The sequence below is a fragment of the Gossypium hirsutum genome, chromosome D02 (genome assembly GCF_007990345.1).
Source record: "Gossypium hirsutum isolate 1008001.06 chromosome D02, Gossypium_hirsutum_v2.1, whole genome shotgun sequence".
Taxonomy (NCBI): Eukaryota; Viridiplantae; Streptophyta; class Magnoliopsida; order Malvales; family Malvaceae; genus Gossypium; species Gossypium hirsutum.
Genome location: NC_053438.1, coordinates 38,258,710 through 38,270,626, shown reverse-complemented (window position 1 = coordinate 38,270,626; position 11,917 = coordinate 38,258,710). Strand labels below are relative to the sequence as shown.

Below are 11,917 nucleotides of genomic sequence, written 5' to 3'. Positions count from 1 at the left end.
AAGATGGTCAAAGATTAGAAAGAAACTTTTTTATATGTTTTGGGTTGTCATGCAAATAAAACTTCACTACTATCCTATTTATAAGAGGCCTCATGTCTTTTCATACGGACATAACTACCCAAATGAATAGTTATATCTTTAGCAATAAGCATAATTATTTAATAGATATCTATTTGAATAATTATGATTATTTGTTAATAACTAAATTATATAACTTTTGTTTATTTATAATTTTTTATTTGTAATTATTGGTAATGATTTAATAGAATTTCTGACAAAATAATGATAGTAGTTGCACTAGGGATCATGCTACCATGTGGAGATTTGTCATGATGGTGATTTGCCAAAGAATCTGCTGTACTCTAAATACAAGTTGAAATAGTGATAACATTTTATTTTGGCAACATCTGTAAAGTTACAGAAGATAATAAATTATAGTTGCTGAGAACGCAATGAAATTACATTACATATGTGTGGCGAGGTTTCCACTACTGGCCCATCCTTCCTGAACTTGAATCGAATATTGCAAATTCCAAAGGACGTCTTCTATCGAGGGGCGTTTGGTTGAATCTTTTGACAGGCAATTTATAGCGAATTCAACTGTGGTCTTCATTGATTCATCTGCAAAAGTGCCTCGTATTGAGGGATCAATCACACCTCTTAACTTCGATGGCCCTTCAGCTAAGCTCTTTTCCAGCTGCAACCACAACATTGCAAATTTAATTCAACCTATACTGTTTGGTTTAAATTTGGGTGGAGAAGTAGAACCTATAAACTTGCATACCTCAAGTTTAAGCCCATCCAATTCATTTGAGAATGTGACCAGTTTACCGGTAATAGCCTGTAGCAGCAGAACTCCCAGTTGATAAATGTCTTCCTTCTCATTTTCATCACTGCAGGAATGGTTTGAGTTAGAGCATTGTGTCGATGGAAATTGAAGATGGGTGAAACACATTACCTACCTGCTAAGGCGATTTGAGAGGGGGCTTTCCGAACCCGTCTGTAATTTCATCAATGAAAACCAAGGAACAGATTAAATTCTGGAAAAGCAAAAAGTGTAAATGAAATGTAAATCTGCTTTGTGTTTCCTATACCTTAAGTGGCAATGGGATGTTGTAATTACTAATTTTGGGTGTAAGAGTCTCATCCAACAAAATATTATCAATCTTTAAATCGTTTCCGTAAATCCCAGGCGAAATTCCTGTATGCAGGAATTGAACTCCTCTTGCAGCTCCAATGGTGATTGCCATTCTCTGTGGCCATTTCAGTATCTCCTTCTTTTTCCAATCTGCCAATTCCCAAAATCAAATCAACGAGTAAATAACATTAATATGCTTTTGCCCTGTTCCCTTAAATTATTTAAGGGGTTTAGGTTTACCAGTAAGATGGTCCCGCAATGATCCGTTGGAAATGTGCTCAAAAACAACGAACACAGTACTGGCAACATTAGGATGATCCTGGTAAGTTACAATACAGTGTCCCAGAACGCTAACCAAATGACGATGCCTTAGCTTGGACAAAACTTCCATGTGTTGCATCAGATTTTGAGGTGCATGCTTCTGCTGTAGTTTCAAACATTTTACCACCACCACTGACCCATCTACAAGCCAACCTTTATAGAGCTGTTGCATACATCAATCAAAAGTAACCACTATTCATCTTGAATGTATGTCTCTAGGGATTAATGACAATTTAACACAAAATGTATTTACCTGCCCTTGAGATCCTTCCCCCATAAAATTTGATGGGTTAAAGTTGTTGGTTGCATCTTCAATTTCTTCCAAGCTGAAAACGCGATATCGTGGAAGCCCAATTGCAGCTGATCTCATTGTCTGTGGAACACGCCCTGTGGTGTAGGAAAGAAACCAAATTTTGGTAGGTCGAGATTGAATTAATGATGACAGTATTTACAAAATCAGATGGTCTTACTTGAATCAATGGGTGGTTTGGGAGAGCTACGAACAGACATTTTGTCTACAATGGACCTTTCATCATAATTTGCGTCTTCAGTTGTTCGTGATCTTCGAATAATCACAAACATCAACAAAGCAATAGCTCCTGCAATGGCAACAACGCCTCCAATGATACCGAGTATTAGGCCCAAGTTGATCCCAGGCTCCTCCTGCTCCTTGCTTTCCACAGGCTTAACAGCCAATGCTTCTTTGTTGCAAAATGAATAAGGATGTTGGCGATTTGAATTCCCAGTAGACAGACAATTCCATGAACTAATGACTGTTTTGTTTCTGGAGTTTGATCCGATGCATGAAGGGAGTTTTCCTATCAAAAGGTTGTTTGAGATATCTACAAAGGAGAGGTTGTTACTACAGTCTGTAGTGGAAGCAAGGGCTCCGCTTAATTGGTTTTGGGCCAAATTAAGATACTGAATTGAAGCCAAGGAGAGTAGAAACGATGGGAGTGGTCCCACAAGTTTATTAGAAGAGATGTCCAGCCTCTGGAGCTGATTGAATTTCTTCAGTCCTGAAGGGATCTGGGATCTAAATGAGTTGTTGCTCAACGTGATGCTTACTAGACTTTGGCTTAATGAAGGAAACTGAGGTCCAAGGAGGTTGCCACCCAAATTCACAACTTTAAGGAGTGGTAAGCCTGTAAGATCTGGAACACTGCCATTGAACAGATTGTCAGCCAAAACCAGACTTGTTAGATTCTGGAACGATGCAATCTGCTTAGGAATCCTCCCGGAGATGAAATTAGAGGTCATGTTGAGAGCTTGGAGTGAATGAAACCTGTTGATCTTGGGAGGCAAGGGACCCCATAACCCCAGGGACACCAGGGACAATACTCTCAAACTAGAAAACTTGGTTAGGACAGTGAATAATGAATCCATGGAAAACTTGCCGGACAAACCCTGTGGTCCAGAACCTGGTACAACATTCGCTGGAGAGCTCCTGTTTCCAACGATGGTTATCTCCGTCACGCGACTGTTTGCACACACAATCTTGAGAGAAGGAGAATGAGGGAGATAACAGAAGTTGGTCCACTTTGTCCATCCTTGAAGTACCTCAGGGTATTCAAGAAGCTTTTGAACTTGGAAAAGGAGCCTGGTTTCGGTTGAAGTAAGCTGACCTATTGAAACTGGAACAACCATGAAAATTGTACAAAGCAATAAACAGAAACCCACCCTGGAAGTCTCCATTCCTGTTGAACTCAAAAAGAGAAAGAAGGGAAGATAAACCTTAAAAAGTAGGAGTAGAAGAAGAAGAAAACATTTCTGGGAAAGGGAGCAATCACATTAACTTGATGCATTCAGTAGCATAATGCACACATCCTTTTAGCGCATAGAGGCCCAGCAGCACCCAATAAATGAAGTTTTCGTCAAAAAAAGACAAATATCTGATCTGGGTTTAGCTCACTACTTATTAAAGGTTATAGGATAAAGCTGCTACTTTTACTTTACTACACTTAAATTTGTTCGAAAACGCATTTATTCACAAAGTAGATGAGAAAGTGAATTTAAAGAACCAAAGAAAGAAAATGATTTAAGGTGGGTTTGGATGGGCGCTTGGGTGCGGTGTGATACGTTTAGCTTATTTTTTATTTCATGCTACAGTATCGCTATAGTATTTAATCTCACCGCTACCACTGTTTTTATATTAACCACAGGTAAACGCACCGTCTATCTAAATTCAATCTCAGTCAATTTGAAAATCAGAATCAAATATCTAATGTGGGAACTGGGAACTTCACTAGAATAAATAAATATTGGCAATTAAGTAGACCATGCAATGATACTGCCTGGAAATCCTGGTACTACGATACAATATCTATCATATTAAATTGGAGTTAAAAGTCAACTTTAGGCTCTCAGTTCAAACACTTCCGTTTGCGGCATGTTACGCTAGACCTTTGAGGACCAGAAAGTGATGTACAGTGCGTAAATATTAAAATATTTATTTATCCCTTAGTTAACATTTATTAAATATTTTTCAATTTTTTTGTTATTTTCAAATTTTATTTTAAATATTTTTAATTTAAAATAATAAAAATTTAATTAATAGTAGCTAAAAAAGTCAATAAAAGAGCACAAAAAGCAATGTTGAATCACGTGTGTAAGTTACCAAAATAGTGTCTTTACATCAGTATTCCATAACTAAAAGCAGTGCTATATAAGGACGCGGCCGGGGCAAATGTGAGGGGAAAATGACGAGAATGCCCCCCGGGTTGGCCGTTTTCCTGCGTCACAAATGCCGTTGTGTCGGTGAGATGATTAAAATAAAGGTGAAAAGTTGTCAATTTTTCAAACACGGATTTTAATGATGTATTAGTTTTACCAAATCCCGTAACTTATTATATTATTCTTTTTTGAGGGAATGACCGTAACTTATTATATTATTCTTTTTTGAGGGAATGGTATCCAATTATCAATCCTGTTTTTTTGTTCTTAGCTTAGCTGCCTTTCTTCTGCTTTTTCTTTTGTTCAATGCTTAGCTGCCTTCCTTGATTATTATGATTTTTTATAAAATATTGAGAACTGTGTGTAAATACATGTTTGATATTATATGCTCATATTCAAGATTTATGAAGCAATGGGGGCTAGTTGAAGTATGGTAATGTAGTAATTATGTATTAGGGGAAGGGCGGTTTTATATAGCAAGGAATAAAGATGCACATGGAATGCCTTGGAGAAGATGCTTCTTTTTTTTTTTTTAATCTAGATTAAGAAGAGGGAAGGTAAGTCCTACTTTATTGATGGGATCCTATCATTTATATAGAAGGCATTTTTTTTTCCTTAAATTGTATTCATGTTATTTACTTTCTTAATAGCAGTATGCCAGAACAGAGAAAGACTTAGTCTCCAATATCCGACTTTTTTTCTTCTTTTTTTTTGGTAATAAAGATCCGATTGTATGCCAGTATATTTTTTTCTCTACGTGCCATCATAATTACTTCGGTTTATCCAATATGTACTACGCGTGTTAATATAATTGTTTTGGCTTGTTTGATGATACACAGTATGTGCCGGTATATTTATTTCGATTTATCCGATGATGTACACTATAATTGCTTCGGCTTGTCTAACGATGCACAATGTGTGCCAATATATTTCTTTCGATTTATCTGATGATGTACTAGAATGCCAGATTGAGATGTAGGTTGGTTAATTTGTATATCCGTCTTGAAATCCAAGTAAGGTTAGTAAGATTATATAAACATGATTTGACTAGGCTATATGGTAGATTGAAATGAAATATGAATTGATTTGGTATAATTGCTCACATATGAATTTTGATATTCAATAGCATGTGAAAGTCCATGCAAATTGGCTAGAAATGAGCCCCCTGGGGGTGATTGAGCATTTACGAGTCAATAACTCAAAAATGATTGAATTGATGAGATGAAATTAAATATGTAAATCAATGAATGTGTATATATATAGGAACATATGCTTATAAATAGTGATATGAAATAAGCAAATGAATTGATCACTAAGTGTATGTTACAATTTGGTATACGAATTAGTTGAATAATAGACTTGAATTGATTATTTGTATTTGATAACATTTATGTTATACTGATTTGATTTATAGAAATACCATTGAGTTTTATCACGCAGCGTGCGATTTGTTTTTTCGTGCACAGGTTAGGTCTCAAATGAGAACTCGAGCATCAACTTCAGCATCTAATCAAAATGCCAAACTTGATAATATTTGTATAAGTCTCTTTTGTTGTTTATAAGCCATGTACCTAGGTTGAGTCAAATTTGGAATATAAAGTTATGCGTCTATGCACTTATGGTTAATGGTTAATACTAGAATTTGGTTAAATGTCTATAGCTTGTAATGGAGTTAAAGGTAGTTTGAAATGGTATGAAATGTTGCAAGTATAATATGTTGGGGATCGACCCGATTAAGCAACGAATAAGTAAAAAATAGCGGAAGAAATTGAGAAATTGAACACATAAATTTAACGTGGAAAAACCCTTTCAAAGAGGATAAAAAACCACGGGCAAAGATAATTTTACTATAATGGAAAAAGAACGAAGAGTACAAAAGATGTAGATAAAAAACTAAAGCCCGAAACCTGTAAACAAAGAACCCTCAAAACGTAAACACAACATTCTCCAAAAGTGTTATGAGTTCTAATATTTAATGGGTGTATTTTTTAATGTTGTAAAAGATTCTTTTTATAGGCTAAATTCATAGGTGAAATAATAATAAAAATAATCTAGACTAGTCAGAGTTTGACTGAAACAAATAATCAGAGTTTAACCTGGGTTTGATTTTCATGAACAGAGTGCCTAACTTTTCAAAACCTACATCCAAAAGAGAACCTCTCTTCAACGAAACGATCATACATTTTTCCCTCCTATGACCAAGTTGCCTCTGCTCCAAATGAGTTGACTTCAACTCTGTAAAGGACGAGGGACGTCCAATTTCACCGATCACTGTAGAACCTTCCAGAATATAAAGACTGCTAGTTCTTTTACCTTTTAACAAAACGAGAGCCCCACGAGACACCTTAATGCCGCTTGACTCGATGTTGATTTTGTAACCTTTCGAGTCTAAATTACTTAAGGAGATGAGATTCTTTCGTAAATCAGGTACATACCTAACATCTAAGAGTGTCCTAATCATCTCATTGTGTATCCTAATTTTAACAGTATCAATACTGATTACCTTACTGGATGAATCGTTTCCTATGCGCACAACTCCACCTTCAACCAAACTGTATATGGAAAACCATTCTCTATTAGGAGACATGTGGAAAGAACATCCTGAATCTATGATACACTCGGATGTAAGCTCGAAGCTATCGCTCGTTGACTCTAGCAAGAAATCATCACTTCTTTCGTTGGCCAAATTAACACCAGCTACATCCTCCTCGTTACTCTTAGCAGCCCTTTTGTTTCACAGTTTATATGTAATACCCCGAAAATTACTACAGTAAGAAAGTAAGATAATATTCCTGATATAGTAAAATAAGTAAATAAAGTGATAAAAAGGGTAATTTTGAGTTATGTCAACATTAATAAGTAAATTATGACATATTAATTCAAGAAAGGATTAAATCGCAAAAGTGAGAAAAGTTTTGTTGCCAAAGGGTAAATACTCAAAATTTGAGTGGTTAAAGTGCAAATAAGAAAAAAGTTGAAGGACCAATAGTGCAAATATTTTAAGGTTGGAATAATCTAGAAACTAAGGAAAATGGATGAATTAGGACCAAATCGAATAGGTGAAGAATTATGAGGGAACAACCCACCATCTTTTCCATGCTATTCACGTTAGAAGAGAAGAGAAGAAAGAAAGTTTTGCTTTCTTTACAATTTGGTCCTTCCACCAAAAAAATTCACCATTTTCAATTAGAAATCAAAAGAATTTCCATAGCCATCAAGAGAGAAAGATAACAATGAGACTATGGGGAGCTAGAATATCAAGTTGAATTCAAGAAATTGAAGCTGGAGGAGAGAGAAAATCAAGTTAAAGGTTGAAATCAATAGGACAAGGTAAGAACATTGAGATTTCAATATATTTTTAAGTTTGATATTATTGAAATAGCGTGGAAAAGATGTTATAGTTGAGTTTTCTTATACATATTCTTATGTTCTTGATATATTAGCTAAGATAAATAAGTGAAAGTGATGGGAAATATTATAGAGAAAGGGAATAAGAAAGTTATAAACATAGTAATTAACATTTTGCACTAAAACAGTTTTAGACAAAAGCAGTAGGTTAACTTTGAAAAATCACCATAAATTATGGAAATGAAATTAGAGGATGAAAAAAATATGGAATTAAGTCTTACTGAGTCTAGTTTCTCATAGAAGAAATGGTGTAAGAAATGGAATTGTAAATCATGAGATATAATAGATTTTGTGAGACAAGGTCAGAATGATTTCGGGTTCTCCTATTTTGACTTTGGAAAATCATAAAAAATTGTACAAAAATAATTATGGGTTATAATTTATATTTTTAAAATCCTTAAATAGTATATTTTCAATAGAAACAAACGGGGATATCATCCAAACTCTGTACAAGGAGATAATTAAGTTTTAGTGAAGAAGTGTTAGAACTGTCAGACAGCAGAATAGATGTGACTTTAAAGAATAAACTGTACTTATTGGGTAAACAAAAAATTCTGAAAATTTTATGGTAAGAAGATATGTTAGCCTAGTTTCAGGAAAAATTATTGGATCCTAATTTGGAGTTTTGTAGCTCAAGATAAAAATAATTTAGTGGCTATGACACAAATAGATAGTTTTGAATAAATTTACAAATAGTAAAATCATAGATAATGTTACGTATAAGCATATTATATAAATTAAGGATGTGGAATTGAGAGGAGGAGGAGTAAAATATATATATATATATATGAATATTCAGCTAGCATGGATAATTTGCACGTTTTAGGCTCAGGGACTAAATTGAATAAAAATAAAACTTTAAGGGTAAATTTGTAAAAATGTCAAAAAGTGACCAAATTACATGAAATGAATTGTTTTATTATTTAAATTAGTAAATTGAATGAAATATTAATTTAGATCAAGATTGGGTGGAAATTTGAGAAAAATAGAAAATTTCCAAAATGTCCCTGAATTTTGGTATTTCTGCAATTTAGCCTGGTAAGTTCGTATGAAATATATTCTATATAATTTTAATTGAAGTGAATGCTATTTGGTAATGAATATTATATATATGTGTGTGTTTTATTATTGGAATTGAATTATTATTGGTAATATGTATAATTATTTGATGCATTGAAATGATTATCGGAAGCTCGATTGAGTTGGAAGCTTGTTGGAGATATATCACATTATCCATTGGTTCTATCGATAATTTTGGCTGATTTGATTCTGGTTATAATGGCATGTACAAGTGAAATTGGTTAACGTTAGCTCATTAATGTTTTGATTTTGATTGGTTATAAATATGAATGCTTGATGAAAAGAAAAGTCTGAAAATTAATTAGTAAACTCTGGTAATGCTCTATAACCCTATTCTGGCGATAGATACGAGTTAGGGGTGTTACATTATAACAATCTACTTTGACGTGACCTAACTTATTACAATAGCAACACTTTTTCTCTCGCTTCTTTGATGCTACCAAAACGGAAGCTTGCCTATCTACCTTTCCATCTTAAACAAACTTATTTTCAAGTTTGTCTTTACTCAACAAATGACCTTTCACATCCTCGAATGAGAGTTTGTCTCTACCGTAAATGAAGGTCTCCCTGAAAGACTTGTATGAATAGGCTAAATAGCATAATAATAACATAGCTTGATCTTCATCATCAATCTTAACCTCAACATTCTTTAAATCATTCAAAAGAGTAATAAATTGACTAATGTGATCTCTAAGAAGCTCATCTTCGTTCATGCGAAACGTAAATAGACGTTATTTCAACACTAAATGATTAATTATAGACTTAGTCACATAAAGAGTTTCTCACCTTTTCTACAAGGTGGATGAAGTTTTCTCCATCAATACCTCTTGCAATACCCTATTCGCGAGGCACAATTGGATTGCATACAGGGCCTTTTCATTAAGTGCTTCCTATTCTGACTAATCTAGATTCTCAGGCTTTTTCCTGGTAATGTCTTTTTTCAGGCCAGTCTGAACTAGAATTGCCATCATTCGAACTTGCCAAAGATTAAAATTTGTGACACCATCGAACTTCTCAATGTCAAACCTTGTTGCTGCCATATCTGAACAGGCTGATCTATGAAAATTGAACTAGCTTTGATACCACTTATTGGGGGTCGACCCGATTAAGCAACGAACAAGTAAAAAATAGTGAAAGAAATTGAAAACACAAAATTAACGTGAAAAAACCCCTTCAAAGAGGACAAAAACCATAAGCAAATATAATTTTACTATAATGGCAAAAGAATGAAGAGTACAAAAGATGGAGATAAAAAACCTAAACCCCAAAACCTGAAAATAAAGAGCTCTCAAAATGTAAACACAAAATTCTCCAAAAAGTGCTATGAAAAGTGCTATGAGTTCTAATCTTTAATGGGTGTATTTTCTAAGGTTGTAAAAGAGTCTATTTATAGGCTAAATTCATAGGTATAATAAAATAATCTAGACTAATTAGAGTTTGACTGAAACAAATAAACAAAGTTTAACTGAGAGATTATCTCTCAAATTTGATTGAAATATGAGGCATACTCAACAATATATATGAACTTGGTGAAACAAGTAAGTATGTAAATGATTTAAATGTCTTGCATTAGGTAAATGACTTGTAGGTGATAGGGTATTGGCCTAATGTTAGAAAAGGCATTGATTAACATAACTTGATGTTAATATGTTGCAAAAATGAGATGATTATAATGGTTATATGTTTAGGAATTGGTTGGAAAATTACATGTTGTTAAACAAAGAGAACTTGGGGAAACAACATGTGACGTCACGATGTCAAACATATGTCTTGGCAATGAGAAATGACTTATAATGTCACAATGAGACAAGGAACCCTATCATCCTGATGAGATCAAAACAGTATGTCACGTTGTAACGAGGAACTCCTTCACATCGCGACTTTAAACCTGTACTTTGAATTCTTTACAATTCAGTCCTTATTTGATCTTCAATTAGCATTAGAGCTTTCATAAGCTCACATAAGACCCGAGAGTGGTTATTTATTGTAATATTTATTTATGATATTCGTATTTATATGTCCAATGATATAAATAGTATTTAAAATTGATCGTAGTTTCTTCGACAACAAATGTGTGTCCTTGTAGCTCGAACCTGGTGATTGGTTTGAGTATGGGGTGTTACATTTAGTGGTATCAAAGCTATAGATTTAGTCGAATCTTGGACTAAATCAAGCTTGAAATTGTATCTAGAGGTACATGCCAAAGTCGAGTCAAGTATGAGTCAGGATTTGGATGCTGACTATGAAAATTTATCTGTTTTATAGCTAAAAATGTCAATGGAATTAAGAAATGTTGTTAATAATGATATAAATAACATCAATTAATCTGATGAGAGTGAGAATAGGATTAGGACTGAAAATGACATTGATTTTGTTGGGAAATGTGTCCATATTGTAGTAAACATGTAATTGTCTTATATGAATTTAAATGATGAATAAATAAAGTTAATTTCACATTTCACTTTAATATCTTTTGTGTTTCTATCTTTCATGTTTTGCATACATAGCAAAATTGTGACAAACAAATATTAGCTCATTAATTGTCTAAGTTCAAACTGATGATAAGTGGCACTATAAGAAATTTTACATTGCGAGAAAGACAACTTGCTTTAGTAGATAATCTAAACGAGTCTGTAATCCCATAAAAGAATCCATGTGAGCTTTTGATTCAAATACTTAGAAGGATTATTATGTCATCTATAATTCCAATTGGGGAGATGACTAGTCTTGACTATCGGAGCAATTGACTCCACATGTAAAGGCATAGATGTACTCATTGGAACAATGATACATTGGACTAGACCCAAGTTGAATTAATTATGAATCCGTATGTGAATTGATTCACTTGTGACATTCATGGTGTGATTTACCAAAATCCCGAGTTAGTCACTGACCATGTGTATGTAACTCATGTGCTTTGATATAAATGGTGGCTTATGCTCTAAAGATGATCGAGCCCATAACCGGTATGTTGGGTACATGACTTGTGTATGGCATGAATTTACTAGCAACAATGGAACCCATAGCTCGATTAAAGAGTTAACGATATCCTCTCATTGGCATTGTGTGGATTGATAAATATGGAACGTGGTCATGGGTTGCTTGTTCTTGAACAAGCAATTTATCACAGTTATTTGTTGACAGTGATCATATTAATCATTAAGAAGACACAATGGTGACAATGAGATAAAATAGAATTGCATTGAGTGAAAGTATTTAACTTAAAGGTATCAAAGATATCGGATGAGGGTAACACACACATGATGAGGTCATTGGACAAAGCAGTTGGATGAATTG

General features: G+C 33.9%; 1 protein-coding gene across 1 annotated transcript; it reads right to left on the bottom strand.

Annotated features, from left to right (window-relative positions):
• Positions 1-369: 369 nt before the first annotated feature.
• Positions 370-3,439, bottom strand: LOC107948813 (probable LRR receptor-like serine/threonine-protein kinase At1g14390). Its single transcript, XM_016883468.2, has 7 exons — positions 1,930-3,439; positions 1,713-1,846; positions 1,379-1,622; positions 1,095-1,288; positions 963-1,000; positions 785-893; positions 370-697 (listed from the first exon to the last, which is right to left on the bottom strand). The coding sequence occupies exons 1-7, from the start codon at positions 3,152-3,154 to the stop codon at positions 464-466; spliced, it is 2,178 nt and encodes a 725-aa protein (XP_016738957.1). The 5' UTR covers positions 3,155-3,439; the 3' UTR covers positions 370-463.
• Between the last annotated feature and the right edge of the window lie 8,478 nt (positions 3,440-11,917).

Coding starts and splice junctions, on each gene's coding strand:
- LOC107948813 (XM_016883468.2), bottom strand. CDS start 3,154: ATGGAGACTTCCAGGGTGGGTTTCTGTTTATTGCTTTGTACAATTTTC. Junction 1,001..1,094: donor ACATCCCATTGCCACTTAAG/GTATAGGAAACA, acceptor ATGAAATTACAG/ACGGGTTCGGAAAGCCCCCT. Junction 894..962: donor CTCTCAAATCGCCTTAGCAG/GTAGGTAATGTG, acceptor CCATTCCTGCAG/TGATGAAAATGAGAAGGAAG.